The sequence below is a fragment of the Lagopus muta genome, chromosome 1 (assembly GCF_023343835.1).
Source record: "Lagopus muta isolate bLagMut1 chromosome 1, bLagMut1 primary, whole genome shotgun sequence".
Classification (NCBI taxonomy): domain Eukaryota; kingdom Metazoa; phylum Chordata; class Aves; order Galliformes; family Phasianidae; genus Lagopus; species Lagopus muta.
Window position 1 is genome coordinate 194,829,570 of NC_064433.1, and position 19,531 is coordinate 194,849,100.

The window sequence follows — 19,531 nt, forward strand, 5'->3', positions numbered from 1 at the left end:
AGTTCAGTTGTACAACCGCAAATGCCTGAAGAGCTGCACTGGTGCAATGGCTCTCAAGCTTGACAATATTGGGCAGTGCAGAAGAATGCAGTCATTTGAGCTGCGCTTTCCTCCCAGCCGTGCTGAAGCTGGGATTGACGTTGCAATCTCTTGCAGGTGGGAGACCTCGTGTGCGTCATCGATATGCCGCCTCAGGAGCTGAGCCCCCGCTGGAGAGGCAAGCACGGCTTTCAGGTAGGCACAAGCTTCAGACGTGAGAGCGCAACTTGGGTCGAGGCAGGAATCTCAGCTTAGAGCTGCCCTGCCTGCACAGCATGGCTCCACATGGAAAATGGTTTCCCTGTGTTGGTGTCAGGGGACTTTGCCTTTTGCTGTGGGCTTAGGCCAGAGCTGAAAGTTGGTCTTTGTAGGAAACTGCCTCCTCAATTAACTTAGAAAGAAGAGCCCTCACAGCATGCATCAGGTCACGGCCACTGAACCGCACCTTTGGAAATGCAGCAGCTAGGACACGTGTTTCAGTGTCTCTGAGCTCTTGTGCTTGCACCCATGCAGAAGGTGAAGTCAGTGTCTTTCAGGAAGTCGCTGCCTGTCAGCCGAGATGAGGCAGGGTAACAGAGTCTCTGTGTGCTTGCTGCTGCTGCTGGCTGCAGAAGGCTGGGTAGCTCAGAGCTGGGGATGGCAGCTGCATCTCAGTCAGCAAGCAGAAAGTTCATAGGCTGTGCTAACTCAGATCTAGCTGCTTCCATCTATAATATATAGCTTCTGCATGAAGTCTTTCCCTTCGGGCATGCTTGATATTTAGGGGTGCATAGCATACTTGTCCTTTCCCCGCTCCATACACAGTTTTATGGATATTTGCCTGCCAATTTGGAATAATTATTAATTTTAAGCATGCCATTTTTTTTGTTGGATTGTCTTACGGAGCATCCGGCAGGCACGTTATGAGGAAAATGTGATGTTTGAACAGTTCAGGCCTGAGAAACGCTGCCTTCAGTATCACACCTCTCTTCTTCTTCTTGTTACAGGTTGGATTTTTCCCTGGTGAGTGTGTGGAGCTCATTAATGGAAAAATCCCAGAGAGTCTCATCAATTCAGTGCCAAAGCCAGGTACAGATGATACATTTGATGGTGCAGGGAAGCAAAATGGAGTCTTTTTTGGGTGTGTTGCGTGTTTAATACCTCCCTTATCTTTCCCACGTTATCCTGTGTGCTGATGATCCTTCATGCATAGCACAGGGCGTATGGCTGGTGTTTGTAGGCAGTGAGAATGAGGGAAGGCAAAGGCAGTTCTCCTGCAAGTCAGTACGAGGCTGAGAACAGCCAGCGTCCCTGGTGGACAGATAGAGGTCTGGTTGTGCTAGTGCTTCTGTGCTTGATCAGAACGTGGCTTTTCAAGAGGGTCCTTAATGCCCAGGTTGAGCAAGCTAAGCAAGAGGAGTGCATTAAACTCCATCAGAACGTGCAGAGATTTGGCCCAGTCCTCCTGTGTTTATGACTGGAGCTGGGGAAATCCTAGAATCCTTGTAGAATGGCTTGGCATGGAAGGGAGCTCAAGGATCATCAAGCTCCAAGCCCCCTGCCTCAAGCTGGGCTGCCAACCAAGCTCCACATTTAATGTGGGACTGGACCAGGTTGCCCAGGGCCCCATCCAGTCTGGCCTTGGACTCCTCCAGGGTTGGGGAAAATCCATTTTGGTACGCACTTGCTCATCATGTTCTTCCCGTTTTGAGGTGCTCTGTAGAATGTGTTGTGCTCGGCCTCGTCCAACGGAGCCAAGCCTGAGATGAACTGGTTTCTTCCTTTTGTTGTGCAGTGCCAAAGAAGCGCGGCAAGCTCCTCGCCTTCCTTCGTTCCGTGGTGAAGGCCCGGCCAAAGCAACGGAAAGAGCGGGAGGTGGAGAAGGAGAGGGTGTTCGGCCGTGACCTGGGAGAGCATCTTCTCCACTCTGGTCGTGATGGTAAGGGACAGCCCATTCCTGAGAGCCTCCCTGTTTGGGAACCTAAAGCTGAAAGGGAGATGGTATGTAGCAAGGGGCAGGTTGATACCAATGGAGAAACGGGGAATGGGAGCAGACGACTGAAAGATCAACTGAGTAGGTGATGGCTGCAAGGGAAATGCTCCTAAGGGACAAGCACATTTGTATTTGCTTAAAGCAAAGCCTGTAAGCCAATCCCCTGGTAGCCTGAAAAGAAAGGAAGCCTTTTGGCCAAAGAGAGTGTCCTGCCTCAGTTTCCCAGCTCCTTCCGGGCGTGAGATTTTCCACCTCCATTCCCGTGGGAGCTGTGATGGGACTTGCAATGTCTGCGGCTTCCCCGGAATTACTTTCTCCAGGCTGATTCCTAGGTCCTGGCATTTCTGGAACGCAAAGAACTCATCTCTGTCCAGTTTCCTCAGCAGCTCCTGCAGAGGTGTCTCTGACAGCTGTCCCCTTCAAGGAAGAACACAGCAGTAGCCTGGCTGGGCTTAGTGGATGGGATGTGGCGGGAGCGCAGCCTGAGCCAGGACTTGAATGAGGAGCTCCAGTAACCGCCGGCACGTGTTCTTTAGTCCCCCAGGTCCTCCAGAGCTGCGCCGAGTTCATCGAGCAGCATGGCGTGGTGCAGGGGATATACCGCCTGTCCGGCGTGGCGTCCAACATCCAGAGACTGCGGTAAGAGTGCTGCGACTGACAGACACAGCTGCCAGCAGGGGCACGTGCCCTGTTGCGGGCGTTCAGAGGCCTGCGGGCCATGCCTTAGCACCAAGAGAAGGTCTTCTTTGGGAACATCCCATCCAGCACGGCTGACGTGGTGCTGGTGGCCGAGTGGTTGTGTTCTCCTGTACATCAGGAAGCCCTTCCAACTCTTGATTGCATTGGGTGTGGCTTTTGACTTGCTTTCCTCTTTCTCAACCGTTTTTGTGTCCTTCTCTGCAGCCAGGAATTTGAGTCTGAGCAGGTTCCTGAGCTAACCGTCCGCGACGTTCACAGCGCGAGCTCCCTCTGCAAAATGTACTTCAGGGAGCTCCCGACCCCCCTGCTGACCGACCAGCTGTACGACAAGTTCTCGGTAAGCACAAGGCAACGCCTTTCCTTTCCCTCTTCCCTGGGCCTCTTGGGAGATGGCTGCAGCAGTGCCCCAGCTCTGAGGCCCTTCTTCTGTTAGCCCCACGGGGTTTACTCGCATGTCTTTGCCACATCCTGCATCGTGCTGATGCCACTTCTGGTGGCCCCAGGAGGTGGTTATTTCCATATTCACAATGCTTGCAAGAATTCCTGTGTTGTTTGTTTGTTTGTTTGTTTGTTTCTATTCTCCAGCTATTTCTGGAACGGGAATGGGATTAATAGCCAAGGGTACTTGGAGATGAATGCCCCTTGTGAGGAGCTGAGCTGCCCAACCAGGCTGTAAACCGGCCCGGTGCTTGGACTCCTTGGCCATGGTGGCACCAGCTGCGTGCCGCTATGTTCGCCAGTTGCCTCTGGGGAGGCCTAAAATCTTTCTCAGTGCTGACCAGCAGCGCGCTGTGCCCATGGTTCCCGACCCTGCGGCAGGTATCTCGCCTGATTTGTGTCTCAATCCCTTTCTGCCCTTTTCCAGGATGCTGTTGGTGGCACTACGGAGGAGGAGCGGCTGGTCAGAATGCGGGACGTCATCCAGCAGCTGCCCGCTCCTCACTACAGGTCAGTGCTGCCCTCAGCCTGCTGAGCTCAGCCCTGCTGCACTTCTGTCACGGAGTTGACCAGATCAATCTATGTCTGTGACAGGGGTGACAGGCCTCTGCCCTCCCCCCCCCCACCCCAGTCCCACAAAAATGGGAAGGAAGGGAGGAAATGAGCAGCGGCAACAATCTATGGAGGAAAACTTATTTTACTATAATATTGGAATACAAAATAACACAATATATACAATTTAACTGAAATTGAGATTAATAAATCAGACAAGATAAGAGAGAGAGTTCCCGGGACCGATTCAAACCTGAAAAGCTTGGAACGGCTAGGAAAGCACCTCCAGCACCCACTGCCAGGCAGCAAGAGAGCGCCCCCCCCACCCGGAAGGGCCAGATCCCGTGACTTCTGTAATGTACAGGGATAGGTACTTGGAATTGGAGCAGTGACACTTTAATGCCCCGTACACTACATGATGTTTTGATGTGGAATACTGAAAATCCAAAAACAAAAACATAGAACCATGACAACTTCAGAGGGCAATGGTGCGATTCCAGGCTTTGTCTCACGTGAGCAACGGGATGCCTGGGTATGTTGAAGCGGTTGAAGGATACACAGGTTTAATTTACAGGGTTAATTTATTGGGTCAGTTCCTGGGCATGGGGCACGCTTGGTGCAGCTGATGGCTGTGGCTGTGCTGTGCTGGTGCTGGGTTCTGCAGCGTGGCACTTGGTCAAGTTGGATCTACTTCATCTTCAGCATCAGTAGCACTAATAAGAACTAGTGTGAATTGAGGTTTGCTTTGTGAGTCGCAGCACGGCATGCTGGCTGGTGCTGAACATTTGCCTCTCTTGTTTCCCAGGACCCTGGCGTATCTGATGAGACACTTGGCCTGTCTGTCTGCGAACAGCTCTGTCACCAACATGCACGCTAAGAACTTAGCCATTGTGTGGGCTCCAAACCTCTTAAGGTAAACTTATTTTTCCACTTCAACAGAACGCTTACATCTGTTCTCCAGTAGAATAAAGCAGTCCTCCCTTCTGCACCACATGTGCTCTTCTCCTGTAAAATGTGCAGTGAGTGGCTGACAGCAGAGCAGGAGCCTGGACTGTTCTCCAACCCCACGTGGGCACAATTTCTAGCTGAGCATTGCTGCTCTCTTGTGTAGATGGGACTGGTGTGTCCTTGATCAGCCAGGAGAACTTCTTCAGTGGCATCACTGATTGCCCACTGCGGAAGTCTCCAGAGAACAAATGTGACAGCTTTGGGCTGCAGTAATTCAGACCTGGGGAAGCGATCTTGGCTGAATGACTTCTAAAACCTGCCTTTTCTACAGATCACAGCAGAGCGAGTCTGCCTGCGCCAGTGGGAGAGCTGCCTGCACGGAACTGCAGACGCAGTCGTCTGTGGTGGAATTCATCATCGACCACACAGACGTCCTCTTCTGCTCCACATCTGGACCTGACATGGCAGGTGGAGCAGGTGAGTGTCTTCCTCCATTAGCTTTATCTTGGTCGGACACCTGGATCAAATGCAGGCCTTCTCCAAGTCGTTTGAAATACAATTTACCCGTTGAGGGGACAGCAGACTTCTGTGCTTAGGTTAGAATCTGGCACCCTGTTGCTGGATGCTGAGAATGTGCAAGCCCAAACTTGACAAGAAGAAAACTGTCACCATCATTATGATGTTTTGCAAGCAGGTGAAGCTTGACTAACGTGTGGCAGTGAAGCTTTCTCAGTTCTCTGCCCCCCTTTTCTAGGGTTTTTGTTTGCCTGTTTCGATACAGGGAGCTGCTCTTAATTATGACTTCATCCTTTGCCATAGACACATGTCTGAGCACGTGGTTATTTTGAGCTGCTCTTCTTGCAGCGGCTTGGTTAAGCAAGTCTGAGGAAAACACAGCAGCTCCCCCGGACCTGTGATGGCTGTGCTGCCGCTTTCTGATCCTGGCTCTCACCTGTGGTTTTCCCTTCCAGGGCACAGTTCTCTCTCAGGGCCCCAGTCTGTGCAGGCGTCTTCTCCTGCCACAGAGCTGCTCAGCCTGGAGGAGGCACAGGCACGGAGGCGAGGCCACAGCAGCTCTCCTGTGGTTGTGACTGAGAGCAGGGACATAGAGGTGGAAGAAGGCCCCGCAGCTGTACGGGGGAAATTCCACACAGTCATCGACTTTCCATCTGAAAGGTAAAGAGGACTTTGTTTTCCAGCAGCTATCATCACTGTTTGGGTGGCTTGTGTTTGTTTTGTCCCCACTATTTCTAGTGCCTAAACTTGTGGAAACTAGATTTAATGAATGGTGCCTGAAGTGTTGCAGTGAATCTCCACTCTACTTTGGACTGTGAGATTGAACTCACATTCAGTTGCCTGACGGGCTGAGTTTAGCCACACAACGGTGCCGTTCCTTCCTTGCTGGGCAGGCAGTCACGAGATGCACAAAGCCACGCTGACGTCTACCCTGGACTGTGCTGGATGTACCTGGAAACGTTGGGGTTTTCCAGATTTCAGAGCCACGTGCCTGAATCCAATTCCGGTTCTCCTCTACGCAGAGCTGTTGGTCAGACCTGCTGGCCCTGGAAACTAGACATGGCAGTGAGATGGGCCGATGAGCTGTCAGTGTCAGAGTCAGAGATGCTTTTGGAGTTCCTTTATGGCTGTGCAATTCCTCAGCCAGCAGTTATGCCTGCCAACTCAGTCAAAGCCTTCCTTTAGGCGCTGTCCTGTACAGGTGTGTGGAGCCTGTGGACCTCACGTGCTCTGCATCTTGCTTGACACAGTTGAGGGGAATTTAGCCAGCAAGAGTTCAGGGCTGAGCTATAGGAATGGAACCATCCTCAACTGCTTGAAATGGAGCGAGTTTCTAAGCTGTGTTTCAGCAGGAACCAGGCGGTGCTAGGAACAAGCAACTGTTGGCAAGAGCTCAGTGCAGCTCTTCCCTCACTCTGCTCCACGCACGGCTCACACCATTCCCTGTTTTCTCTCTCCAGACCAAGTCCGCCCAGCAAGATAAAGGAATCACCAGCTGGCTGTTGGTGTTCCTGCTTCAGCCTGGGAAAACCATCTTCTGGGGCCAAACGCCAGCCACAGCGCCGTCCCAGGGAGCCCTCAGAAATAGAAATCGTAGTGCTGGCAGGTAAGGGTGCAAATCCAGCTTTCAATGCCTTGCTTTTCAGCAACATAGAATTCTTGCTGTCAGTGGGCTTGTATCTACTTCCAGCGTTCCAACCCATACCTGACACCTTTAGTTCACCTGTGATCAAGAACCACTTCTGTAATTCAGCTTGTGAAAGTTTGGCACTAACCCCTGTGTATCCTTCCTAGATGAACTGAGCCCTTGTCCACCCAGAAGAGCCGGAGCAAGTAGCGAAGCTGGGCTGTGTGCTTCCACCAATGGAGAGCTGTTAGGAAGCACAAATGGCTGCGGTTCACATGACAGCCTTCCATGTAACAACAGTGATGGAGAGAGGGAGCTCATCCAAGTTCAAGCCCTCATTTCTCCCGGCTCTGCTGAAGATGCTGACCTGAGCCCGCCAGGCACCACAGTCACCAGCCTGGACTGTGACCCGGCGCCTTTGCAGTGCAGCCCAGCCCAAGCACAGTCCGAGTGCCCCGACAGCAGCACCTCTGTGCAGGAGCAGGTCGGCATCACCGATGAGAAGCCATGCCTCTTGGAGGGGGGCTTAGAATCAGGCCCTCAGTCCCAGGCACCGTGCAGCGGATCTGACAGCTCTGAGCCACTCTCTCCGTGACCTTTCCATCCAAGAGAGGACGATTCCCACCTTTACCTGGACCTCTCACGCCCTTCTGTCCTTTCCTTTAATAATAAAAGCACACTCGTGCTCACTCAACACCTTGAATGCCTGTGGAGTCTTCATTCACGAGGACTGGGATGAATGCAACAAACAGCAAGGCACCTCAGCTTGCAACGCTGAGGCTGCAGGGTGCATGAAGCAGAGCTCCAGGTTTGTTCCCGTTTTGTCTGGCTTCGGGATGTCTGCAGCTCCCATTTGGTACGGTAGCAAATAATCTCTAGCATCCTGGATGCTGCTTGTGATAACCCCAAGCTTCCTGGCGGTGGCTTTGTGATGCCTTTCAGGGCTTTTTGATGCACTGTGATGCCTTGGCTGCTCCCTAACACCTTTCTCCTCCAGCCGCGTCCATTCCTGGCTCTCAATCTCCCAATCTGCAGTTGGCTGAGCCACCACACGTGGGAGCGGTCGTTGGGAGCCGGCTGTTGGAGGCGCGGCAGACCTCGGTGGCAGCCGTTGCTGTCCTGGCAGCAGTGAGGCGGAAGCTGAGGCACGACGGGAGCGAGTGCTGAGGGCAGCTCTGCCGGAGGTGTGCGGGAGAGCGGTCGCGGGACAGGGAGAGGAGCCCTGCGCGGCCCCAAGCAAGGGGAGATGGCCGAAAAGGGGAGCACGGGAAGTTCCGCCCGTGGGTGAGAAGGGAGGTCTTTATGGTGAGGATGGCGCAGCTCTGGAACAGGCTGCCCAGGGAGGCTGTGGCTTCTCCTTGTCTGGAGATATTCCACAACCGCCTGGACGCCCACCTGCGCAGCCTGCTGTAGGAGCCTGTTTTGCAGGGGTGTTGGACTCAGTGATCCCTGGAGGTCCTTCCAGGCCCAGTTCTGTGCTTCTGTGATGTTACTCCTTGCTTCTTGCAGCAGCACGGTGTTTCAGAAGAGAGAAAAGCACGGCGGGCATCAACTGGATTTCTGTGGCTGCTAAAGCTGTGCTGAGAACTGGGCTGACTGCTGCCCCTGGCAATGTGTGCAAAGTCTGCAGAGGCAGAGGAATGACTTTTCTCTCCAAAGTTGAGCTTGTCTAAGGTAGGTCACTGCTGGGAGAGCTTCTGCTTTCAAGCATCAAGTTGTATAAGTAAGGTAATTTAAAAAGCAAGCTTGCCAGTTCTTTTTTACCTAAGTGATTTTTTAGCACAGGAAGGTTGGAGAGGCTTTTTGCGAACCGAAGATGGAGGGAGGAAAAGCAAGTGAAAGGCACGCTGTGCACAGCCAGCACACAGCACCTGCACCATTGCCCTGCACAAAGGAGGAGCAGCTCAGCAAGCTTGGCCTGGGCCATGGAAGGGAGCGTGCAAACTTCTGGAGCAGCCCCAGATGGGCTGGTTCTGCAGGTTGCTGTCTGCTGCTGTTTTCTCACATCCTGTTGCTCGGGGGTGGATTTGTTCATGTTCAGAGCTAGCAGGAAGCTCGCAAAGCCCTTTGTTTCAGCTGTCCCAAGGCTTTGATCCCTGGCTGCTGGGATGGGGCGTTTGAGGAGTGATGCCTGTGCTGTTGTCCAGCCAAGCTTTGGGGGTGAGTCTCGTTACCAGGGCATGTCTGACAGGACTGAGGGTGGGGGACCGGGCCAGTGACACTTTGCTCTCGGTCTCGGTGTTTGTCTTTGCTCAGAAGGGCAGGTGGTGAACCTCACGAGCCAAAGCCTGCAGATGGGGTTTGCGAAGAAAGAGGTCCTGCAGGCCTTGTGTGGCAGCCATGGAGCTGGAGCGAGGCTGCGTCAGTGTAAAAGCCCAGCAATGCACAGAGGTGTGAAGGTGAGCTGTGGGCTTGAGTATCACAAGAGGGGGTGTGCATGGTCAGGGCTTGGATGCTTCTGTGTGTTTGAAGTGACTGTGGGGTAGTTAGCACTGCTGGGTGAGCTTGAGTGTCTGGAACAAGTGTGACGTGTCTTCCAGTTGCACGCTGTGTTCTTCCTGTTGTGTTGAGCTCTTGAGCTCCAGCCCTAAGTGAGGATGCAAGCGCTACTGCAGAAGGGATGGTTGAGATTGGAAGTGCAGTGCAAAGGGCTGGAGCCAGCAGGAGCTGGGATGTGATCATCCCCCTGTACTCAGCTCTGGTGAGTCCTCACCTTGAGTGCTGTGTTCAGTTCTGGGTCCCTGACTACAAGAAGGACACTGAATCCCCGAGATATTGCCAGAGAAGAGCAGTGAAGCTGTGAAGAGTGTAGAGCACCAGTCTCATGGGGAGCGGCTGGCTGAGAGAACTGGGATTATTTAGCCTGGAGAAGAGGAGGCTCAGGGCAGACCTTATCCCTCTCTACAATGAGCTGAAGAGAGATTATGTCGAGGTGGGGGTCGTCTTATTCTCCCGTGTCAGTAGCGATAGGACTGGGGGGAACGGCCTCAAGTTGCACGGGGGGAGATTGAGGCTGGACGTTAAGAAACGCTTCTCCACAGGAGTGCCCAGGGAGGTGATGGAGTTACTGTCCCTGCAGGTGTTCAAGAAACGTTAGATGTGGCAGTGAGGGACGTGGCTTAGTGGGGAATATTGGTGGTAGGTGGACGGTTGGACTGGATGATCTTGGAGATCTTTTGCAAGCTTGCTAATTCTGATTCTGTGAAAGGCATCTGCTGGGCGAGTGCTTTGATGGGTGAGCATCCGGCTGCTGGACAGCAGGCAGCTGTTGTCTGTGCAGACAGCCACATCCATGGGGAGTGGAGGCTTTTTCACCTTAGCCTTGTCTTTCATGTCTCACGTGCAGTAAGTCCTGTTGTTACACACAGCATCTTGGGGGCAACCTTGATTTCTGCAGCCCCGAGCTTTGTGGCACGAGAGCTCTCGGCCATGCTTCTCCCTGTGATGTGTGACCGTATGGAAGGCCTCGCACAAGCCTGGGTAGGTGATGGCAGTCGCTCCTCCTTTCCCCAGCGATGCTGGAAATAGCGTGGAACGGGACGGGGGGACATCCCAGCCGTGGGTTCCTCTCAGCAGGACTGAGCGGCTGTTCTGATCCTCGTGTTTGAACTTGAGGGAATCTGATGCTGAGTAGAGAAATGAGGGGCTTGTTCATAAAGAAGAAAAGACTGTGTCGCATCTTGTGGTGCAGGATGTTCTCCGAACTGCTGCTAACAGTGCCCAGGATGCTCCCTTTTTGATGGGGAGAGGTTTAGCAGGGATTTCTTAAATGAAAATAGTTTGTCGTGTAATTTCCTTTTCATCGACCTTTCATGCTACTTCTTGATAAGTTATCTTTGGATTCTCAATCAATATTTATTATTGAAGAGAATTGAAGAGAATACGTACGCACCCTGCGCCTTCATCTGCACCGAGAATCTTCTGAACATCTTTGCACCGTTTCTTCTTGGCCCTGAGATGAAGCTGTGTGCAATATGGGCTTGGATGCATTTTCAGTCAGGTGCAGGACACGTAACCCTCATCTGAGTTGTCGTGCTGACAAGAACAACACAGTAGCAAATTTTACAGGGTTGCGTGCTTTACTTTACTTTTTTTTTTTTTTTTTTTCCCCCCTCCAGTCATAACCATGGAACCACAGAAGTGTTACCCAGGCAGAAGGAGCCTTTGTCACCTGGACTTCCTACCAACGACGCAGGCAGTGGAAGTCAGCATCCCAAGCATCCATGAAACCCCTGCACAGGACTGGTGAGAGTTACCTGGCGCCGTCCTTTGGCAATCTCAGGTCTCTCTGTAAGCTCCCAAGCTGTGTCGTAACTCCTCCCGTGGTGCTGACTCAGCTCTCCCAGTCTTTTGTGGGGGAGAGCTGGAGTTGAACTCCTTCCTGCTTCCTGCCTCTGTCCTCCCCGCTTTGCCCATGGCCCACTGAGCCTCCATCCTTGTTAGGTGTCTTGAATTACTGAGTTGCTTAAGGATTGGGTGGACCAATTGAATTCTTAGCGATGTCTCTAGGTCCACGTGTGCACAAAAGCACACTCTGATGCAGTCAGTGTAATGATGAACACACGCCTTGTTTCCTTTAGCCCGTATTTTTAGGTCAGGAGAACAGATTTCTGGAATGATGTTCAGCTTAGCACCACAATCCCCTTGCCACCCCCATTGCAGTCACTCACGAGGGCTTGAGATCCACAGGGAGGAAGTATTGCTGATAATTACAATCCATGGTTTTAAAACTGATCTAATCTATGGTGTATGATATGAATGGTCCTGGTGAATGATGTGGTAAGGCATCCCAGCAATTTTCAACAGGAATACTTCAAGGCAGCTTTTCAAGGTTTCTTTGAGAACTCTCCAAGTCTCCAGGAATTTTAAGCGCCAAGGTTTCTTAGCCTTCCGAATGGCCGTGTTTCTATCTAAGCTGGCAGCCTTTAAACCCAAGCCCAAACCGAAGCTTGCTCATCTCAGTGGAGGTACCTTAGCTATATTCTAATGGTGTGTGCAAAATGAGTTTCACGTTCACGAGTCCTTTCTGACTCGCTACGTGTTTGATTGCACAGGAAGAAAAGCTTGATGTCTGTGCCAAAGGAGACGTACACCGCACTTGCGCTGCCTGGACGATGTGGAAACTGGAAATTCTGGGGTGTGCTGAAGCATGCCCTCTCAGGTCAGTCTAAGCATACATAGAGTAGACCTGTCCAACAAAACAGGGAATGGACAGTTAAACCCATTCTGTTGGGAAATACTCTCTCCTTCTAAGTACCTTTAGAACGTGAGTTTCTTCAATTAATTACTCAACTCATTTCCTTTTCCTGAATGATCCTAAGTTCTTTTCTCAGGCTACATCTGCACTCTGCTCAGTCCAAGGAGAATCCCTGCCTGCAGATGCAATGACACAGCATGGCTCACAACCTCATTTTTCATTGCTTACTGTTATGGTAGCTGCCATCTATGTCCACCCTGCGTATTCTTAGAGCTCTTCTGGAGTCCATGGGGCAGACTTATGGTTGAACTGAAGGGAATTTTTTCATATTGCTCTAGCTCCAGATGATTATCCCTAGTATCATTATATTATAAAAAAAAAGGTGTTTTGAAGTAGTGTGATATATATTCTGTGCCTCAGAATGTGGCACGTGTGGCATGAGAGAGTTTTGAGGCCGCGAGGACTGCCCAGACAGCGTGAGAACTGTAAGGGCAGAGAGCTATAGGTGATGCAGCGCTGTTTGTGGCACCCGCAGGAAGCGGTAGCTGGAACAAAATATGGCCAGAAGAGTGATCAGATTGTGTTTGGTAATGAACTATTTCATTAGTTGTAGAACTTTGACAAAATGTATATTCAGGATGATGATCAGCGTGCCAGGTGCTGGGACCATGCCGAAAGAGAAATGGTGTGAAAACGTCTGTGCAATTTGAAGTATATCCCCTTCCACAAAGCCCTCAGATCCATGCTGCAACTGCATCCAAAGCAACCCAGAGCCCTGTGCTTGTTGTACCCGGAGCTATCGGTGCCAGGAGTTGCTGCTGTGTTTGCGAGGACGTTGTGTCAGCAGTGTGCCGTCAGTGGGGTTGTTTGATGGCAATGAAACAGCTGAATGTTGTACCTCAAGACTGAGAAAAAAGATGGTAGTGGTGACTGTGTGTCTAGGTATAGATAGCTTGATACAGATCTATAGGACTCCAGTGTGGATTGTACATAGGCCCTGCGCTGCAAGGTACGCTGTTGGGAAGCAATGTCCATCTGCCCGAGGGCAGGAAGGCCCTGCAGAGGGACGGCCTGAGGCCAGCCGTACCAGGCTGCACAGCTGAGGCCAGTCGTAGGAGGCTGCACAGGAGCAAGCGCTGGGTCCTGCGCTGTGGTCATGACAACCGCATGGCAGCTTCTGCAGGATTGGGCTGAGGTAGAATTCCAACCGCCCGCTGATTCTAGAATGTTGGGTGCTGTGTTGGAATCTTCTGGTCCTGTGACATGGTCTTGCCTCCCCACCCTGTTGTCATGGCGGAGCAGCCTGGTGGCCCTTAGTGATGTCACAAGCGGCTGGAATGAGGGGAGGAGCAGTGCGTGCTGCGTCCCTTCATTGGAGCGCTTGAGCTCTGCGTGAGTAGCTCGCTTGTTGCCCTTGTGCAGCGACTGAGTGCCTTCGTTTTCACCCCTTGTGTCTTGCGCAGCATCTTGTAGGTAAGCTGAGACAGGGCGTGGGATAGAGGGGTGGGCAGTGAGCTGTTGAGAACTGCTGGCTGGTGGAGCTCCTAGCAGCTCATACTGCTTACTCTTGTCCATCAGACGTAACTTTCACCCAGTACCTGCGTTCCCAAGCGATCCACAAAGATGGCATTTGTCCCATGGCTTTTCCCTTGTCATCTTTGCTCCATTGTGCAAGCTCACAGACCTGTTCCTTCTCTCTCCTCTACCCACTCCCTTGGTGCAGCTTTCGCTCGTGGAAGAACAGAGCAAAGTGACAAGAAACAGCTGCGAGTTCAAGGAATTGTCTACCTTGTTCTGATCTCCTGCCAGGTACGTGCCACGCTTTGTCCCCCCACGTGGTTGACCAGCACTGTGTCGCACCATGTTTGGTAACACAGCCTCACTCAGCTTTGATGGGACACTGGTCCCGTGTGGGCTTTTTCCCTTCCCCTGCAGCTCCGCCCTCAGAAGGATGCTGTGTGTGGTGCTGTGACCAGCTGGTCTGAAGGAAACCAAACCCTTAGGCAAAGAGTCCTAGGCCCAGTTTGTGCCGAGCTGCAGAGCGTGACCCAAGGTCACAAGCACGCACGCTTGGGCTGTGTGAGTGTGCGCGGCAGCTGTAGGGAGCACAGCAGAGATGCAATCAAGGAAATGTCCTTGATGTGCGGGGCTGCAGCAGGTGCCGGTGGTGAGGCTGCTGGGAGCCGTGGCCGGGGAGCAGATGCACCTGCAGCAATGATTGCTCTCACTGCCCTGCTGCTGCGCTGTCAGAGCGCCCTGGGTGAATGCATCTGCTGCTTTGTGCCAGTCCCCATCTGCTAGCAGAGGGACAGCTGCTTGGTCAAATGCTGCCTAATGGGCTGTCCCATTTGAACGGAGTGAACAGAGGGGTTGCTTCTAGAGCACCTGCCTGTGCCAGAGGATAGCCAAGGGTAGTTCTCCGGTAGTCTCTCAATACTGTGGTGTGTGAAGAGAGAAAATATGAGCATGTTTCTCTTCAGTTCCAGCTTGTCGTGCCTGCTGTGATGGGCGTCGCGTGCAGCGAGATCAGCTGTGGGCCTGACATGACACGGATGGAGGTAGAGTACGGAGCTCTGATTGGTCTTTGTTCCCTGATTTGAGCCAGCAGAGTGAGCTGCAGATGTGCTCTCCTGCTTTTCAAGAGAGAGCGAATCCTTGCGGCTCTATCAGTGTCACTGAAAAGCTGCCTTAAAGGCTTTCTTTCCTTGCTGCGGGCATGTTCTTAGCCTTGCCGTTCCTTCTTGTGTGCCCATGATGAGGACCGAGTGCATTTCCTGCAGCTTTCTCTGCTGACGTGCTCCTCAGCCTGAAATCCTCCTCGTTTGCCCTCAGCTCCTCACCATGGCCTGTGCTCTCTGTTTCAGGCTGAGAACAACGGGAAGCCCCTGCTGGTCCGTGAGGAGTCATCTCTTAATATCCCAGCTATTGCTGCTGCCCACGTTATTAAGAGATACGTTGCCCAGGCACCGGGTGAACTCTCCTTGGAGGTAAGCAGTTAAGGGCGTTCCTTGTTGTCCTGTACAGAAGAGTATAACATGTGAAGCTATCAGGAATATTCTCAGACAGCTTCAGAGTGTTTGGTGAGGTGAAGCCCAGCAGATGCGGTTCCAGATTAGACTTGCACCGGGTTGGATGCAGGGAGGAGTTCAGCCATCTCTAAACTATGGCTCTATTTGGCATTGGAATCTTGTGATCAAAGAGCTACTGCCCAGTGTGGTAGCCTGGTGTCTGAGCAATGGCAGAGCAGTGTATGGAGTGTGCAGATCTGTTCAGGATCTGTTCCGCTGACTTATGCCTGCGGTTTAATTGGAGCTCTCCCTTTGGCAAAGAGCCTGCTGCTTTTGAGAACCATTTCATACTGAACAGCTGAATTCTGTGTGTTGTGTATTGCAGTGACTCTTCTACCTCCACGTTCGGTTGTACGACTGCAAATGCCTGAAGAGCTGCACTGGTGCAATGGCTCTCAAGCTTGACGATATTGGGCAGTGCAGAAGAATGCAGTCATTTGAGCTGCGCTTTCCTCCCAGCCGTGCTGAAGCTGGGATTGACGTTGCAATCTCTTGCAGGTGGGAGACCTCGTGTGCGTCATCGATATGCCGCCTCAGGAGCTGAGCCCCCGCTGGAGAGGCAAGCACGGCTTTCAGGTAGGCACAAGCTTCAGACGTGAGAGCGCAACTTGGGTCGAGGCAGGAATCTCAGCTTAGAGCTGCCCTGCCTGCACAGCATGGCTCCACATGGAAAATGGTTTCCCAGTGTTGGTGTCAGGGGACTTTCCCTTTTGCTGTGGGCTTAGGCCAGAGCTGAAAGTTGGTCTTTGTAGGAAACTGCCTCCTCAATTAACTTAGAAAGAAGAGCCCTCACAGCATGCATCAGGTCACGGCCACTGAACCGCACCTTTGGAAATGCAGCAGCTAGGACACGTGTTTCAGTGTCTCTGAGCTCTTGTGCTTGCACCCATGCAGAAGGTGAAGCCAGTGTCTTTTAGGAAGTCGCTGCCTGTCAGCCGAGATGAGGCAGGGTAACAGAGCCTCTGTGTGCTTGCTGCTGCTGCTGGCTGCAGAAGGCTGGGTAGCTCAGAGCTGGGGATGGCAGCTGCATCTCAGTCAGCAAGCAGAAAGTTCATAGGCTGTGCTAACTCAGATCTAGCTGCATCCATCTATAATATATAGCTTCTGTATGAAGTCTTTCCCTTCGGGCACACTTGAGATTTAGGGGTGCATAGCATACTTGTCCTTTCCCCGCTCCATACACAGTTTTATGGGTATTTGCCTGCCAATTTGGAATAATTATTAATGTTAAGCAGGCCATTTTTTTGTTGGATTGTCTTACGGAGCGTCCGGCAGGCACGTTATGAGGAAAATGTGATGTTTGAACAGTTCAGGCCTGAGAAACGCTGCCTTCAGTATCACACCTGTCTTCTTCTTGTTACAGGTTGGATTTTTCCCTGGTGAGTGTGTGGAGCTCATTAACGGAAAAATCCCGGAGTCTCTCATCAATTCGGTGCCAAAGCCAGGTACGGATGATACGTTTGGTGGTGCAGGGAAGCAAAATGGAGTCTTTTTTGGGTGTGTTCCATGTTTAATACCTCCCTTATCCTTCCCACGTTATCCTGTGTGCTGATGATCCTTCATGCATAGCACGGGGCGTATGGCTGGTGTTTGTAGGCTGTGAGAATGAGGGAAGGCAAAGGCAGTTCTCCTGCAAGTCAGTACGAGGCTGAGAACAGCCAGCGTCCCTGGTGGACAGATAGAGGTCTGGTTGTGCTAGTGCTTCTGTGCTTGATCAGAACGTGGCTTTTCAAGAGGGTCCTTAATGCCCAGGTTGAGCAAGCTAAGCAAGAGGAGTGCATTAAACTCCATCAGAACGTGCAGAGATTTGGCCCAGTCCTCCTGTGTTTATGACTGGAGTTGGGGAAATCCTAGAATCCTTGTAGAATGGCTTGGCATGGAAGGGAGCTCAAGGATCATCAAGCTCCAAGCCCCCTGCCTCAAGCTGGGCTGCCAACCAAGCTCCACATTTAATGTGGGACTGGACCAGGCTGCCCAGGGCCCCATCCAGTCTGGCCTTGGACTCCTCCAAGGATGGGGAAAATGCATTTTGGTACGCACTTGCTCATCATGTTCTTCCCGTTTTGAGGTGCTCTGTAGAATGTGTTGTGCTCGGCCTCGTCCAACGGAGCCAAACCTGAGATGAACTGGTTTCTTCCTTTTGTTGTGCAGTGCCAAAGAAGCGCGGCAAGCTCCTCACCTTCCTTCGTTCTGTGGTGAAGGCCCGGCCAAAGCAACGGAAAGAGCGGGAGGTGGAGAAGGAGAGGGTGTTCGGCCGTGACCTGGGAGAGCATCTTCTCCACTCTGGTCGTGATGGTAAGGGACAGCCCATTCCTGAGAGCCTCCCTGTTTGGGAACCTAAAGCTGAAAGGGAGATGGTATCTAGCAAGGGGCAGGTTGATACCAATGGAGAAACGGGGAATGGGAGCTGTCGACTGAAAGATAAAGTGAGTAGGTGATGGCTGCGAGGGAAATGCTCCTAAGGGACAAGCACATTTGTATTTGCTTAAAGCAAAGCCTGTAAGCCAACCCCCTGGTAGCCTGAAAAGAAAGGAAGCCTTTTGGCCAAAGAGAGTGTCCTGCCTCAGTTTCCCAGCTCCTTCCGGGCGTGAGATTTTCCACCTCCATTCCCGTGGGAGCTGTGATGGGACTTGCAATGTCTGCGGCTTCCCCGGAATTACTTTCTCCAGGCTGATTCCTAGGTCCTGGCATTTCTGGAATGCAAAGAACACATCTCTGTCCAGTTTCCTCAGCAGCTCCTGCAGAGGTGTCTCTGACAGCTGTCCCCTTCAAGGAAGAACACAGCAGTAGCCTGGCTGGGCTTAGTGGATGGGATGTGGCGGGAGCGCAGCCTGAGCCAGGACTTGAATGAGGAGCTCCAGTAACCGCCGGCACGTGTTCTTTAGTCCCCCAGGTCCTCCAGAGCTGCGCCGAGTTCATCGAGCAGCATGGCGTGGTGCAGGGGATATACCGCCTGTCCGGCGTGGCGTCCAACGTCCAGAGACTGCGGTAAGAGTGCTGCGACTGACAGACACAGGTGCCAGCAGGGGCACGTGCCCTGTTGCGGGCGTTCAGAGGCCTGCGGGCAATGCCTTAGCACCAAGAGAAGGTCTCCTTTGGGAACATCCCATCCAGCACGGCTGACGTGGTGCTGGTGGCCGAGTGGTTGTGTTCTCCTGTACATCAGGAAGCCCTTCCAACTCTTGATTGCATTGGGTGTGGCTTTTGACTTGCTTTCCTCTTTCTCAACCGTTTTCGTGTCCTTCTCTGCAGCCAGGAATTTGAGTCTGAGCAGGTTCCTGAGCTAACCGTCCGCGACGTTCACAGCGCGAGCTCCCTCTGCAAAATGTACTTCAGGGAGCTCCCGACCCCCCTGCTGACCGACCAGCTGTACGACAAGTTCTCGGTAAGCACAAGGCAACGCCTTTCCTTTCCCTCTTCCCTGGGCCTCTTGGGAGATGGCTGCAGCAGTGCCCCAGCTCTGAGGCCCTTCTTCTGTTAGCCCCATGGGGTTTAATCGCATGTCTTTGCCACATCCTGCATCGTGCTGATGCCACTTCTGGTGGCCCCAGGAGGTGGTTATTTCCATATTCACAATGCTTACGAGAATTCCTGTGTTGTTTGTTTGTTTGTTTGTTTGTTTTTTTCTATTCTCCAGCTATTTCTGGAACGGGAATGGGATTAATAGCCAAGGGTACTTGGAGATGAATGCCCCCTGCGAGGAGCTGAGCTGCCCAACCAGGCTTTAAACCGTCCCAGTGCTTGGACTCCTTGGCCGTGGTGGCACCAGCTGCGTGCCGCTATGTTCGCCAGTTGCCTCTGGGGAGGCCTAAAATCTTTCTCAGTGCTGACCAGCAGCGCGCTGTGCCCATGGTTCCCGACCCTGCGGCAGGTATCTCGCCTGATTTGTGTCTCAGTCCCTTTCTGCCCTTTTCCAGGATGCTGTTGGTGGCACTACGGAGGAGGAGCGGCTGGTCGGAATGCGGGACGTCATCCAGCAGCTGCCCGCTCCTCACTACAGGTCAGTGCTGCCCTCAGCCTGCTGAGCTCAGCCCTGCTGCACTTCAGAGGGCAAAGTGCAATTCCAGGCTTTGTCTCAAGCGATCAACGGGATGCCTGGGTGTGCTGAAACACTGCATGGGGTTAATTGATGGGGTCAGTTCCTGGGCACGGGGCACGCTTGGTGCAGCTGATGGCTGTGGCTGTGGCTGTGCTGGTGCTGGGTTCTGCAGCGTGGCACTTGGTCAAGTTGGATCTACTTCATCTTCAGCATCAGTAGCACTAATAACAACTAGTGTGAATTGAGGTTTGCTTTGTGAGTTGCAGCACGGGATGCTGGCTGGTGCTGAACATTTGCCTCTCTTGTTTCCCAGGACCTTGGCGTATCTGATGAGACACTTGGCCTGTCTGTCTGCAAACAGCTCTGTCACCAACATGCACGCTAAGAACTTAGCCATTGTGTGGGCTCCAAACCTCTTAAGGTAAACTTCTTTTTC

The 19,531-nt window shown here is 52.5% G+C and overlaps 1 protein-coding gene across 1 annotated transcript in view; it reads left to right on the top strand.

Annotated features, from left to right (window-relative positions):
- The first annotated feature begins 14,471 nt into the window (after positions 1–14,471).
- Positions 14,472–19,531, top strand: part of LOC125703809 (rho GTPase-activating protein 32-like) — a 37,732-nt gene continuing 32,672 nt past the window's right edge. Inside the window, exons 1-7 of the mRNA XM_048968836.1 lie at positions 14,472–14,546; positions 14,853–14,975; positions 15,555–15,632; positions 16,420–16,501; positions 17,208–17,351; positions 17,942–18,044; positions 18,309–18,441. Of these exons, the coding sequence (XP_048824793.1) occupies positions 14,493–14,546; positions 14,853–14,975; positions 15,555–15,632; positions 16,420–16,501; positions 17,208–17,351; positions 17,942–18,044; positions 18,309–18,441 (717 nt within the window). The 5' untranslated portion in view covers positions 14,472–14,492. The remainder of the gene's footprint in view (positions 14,547–14,852; positions 14,976–15,554; positions 15,633–16,419; positions 16,502–17,207; positions 17,352–17,941; positions 18,045–18,308; positions 18,442–19,531) is intronic.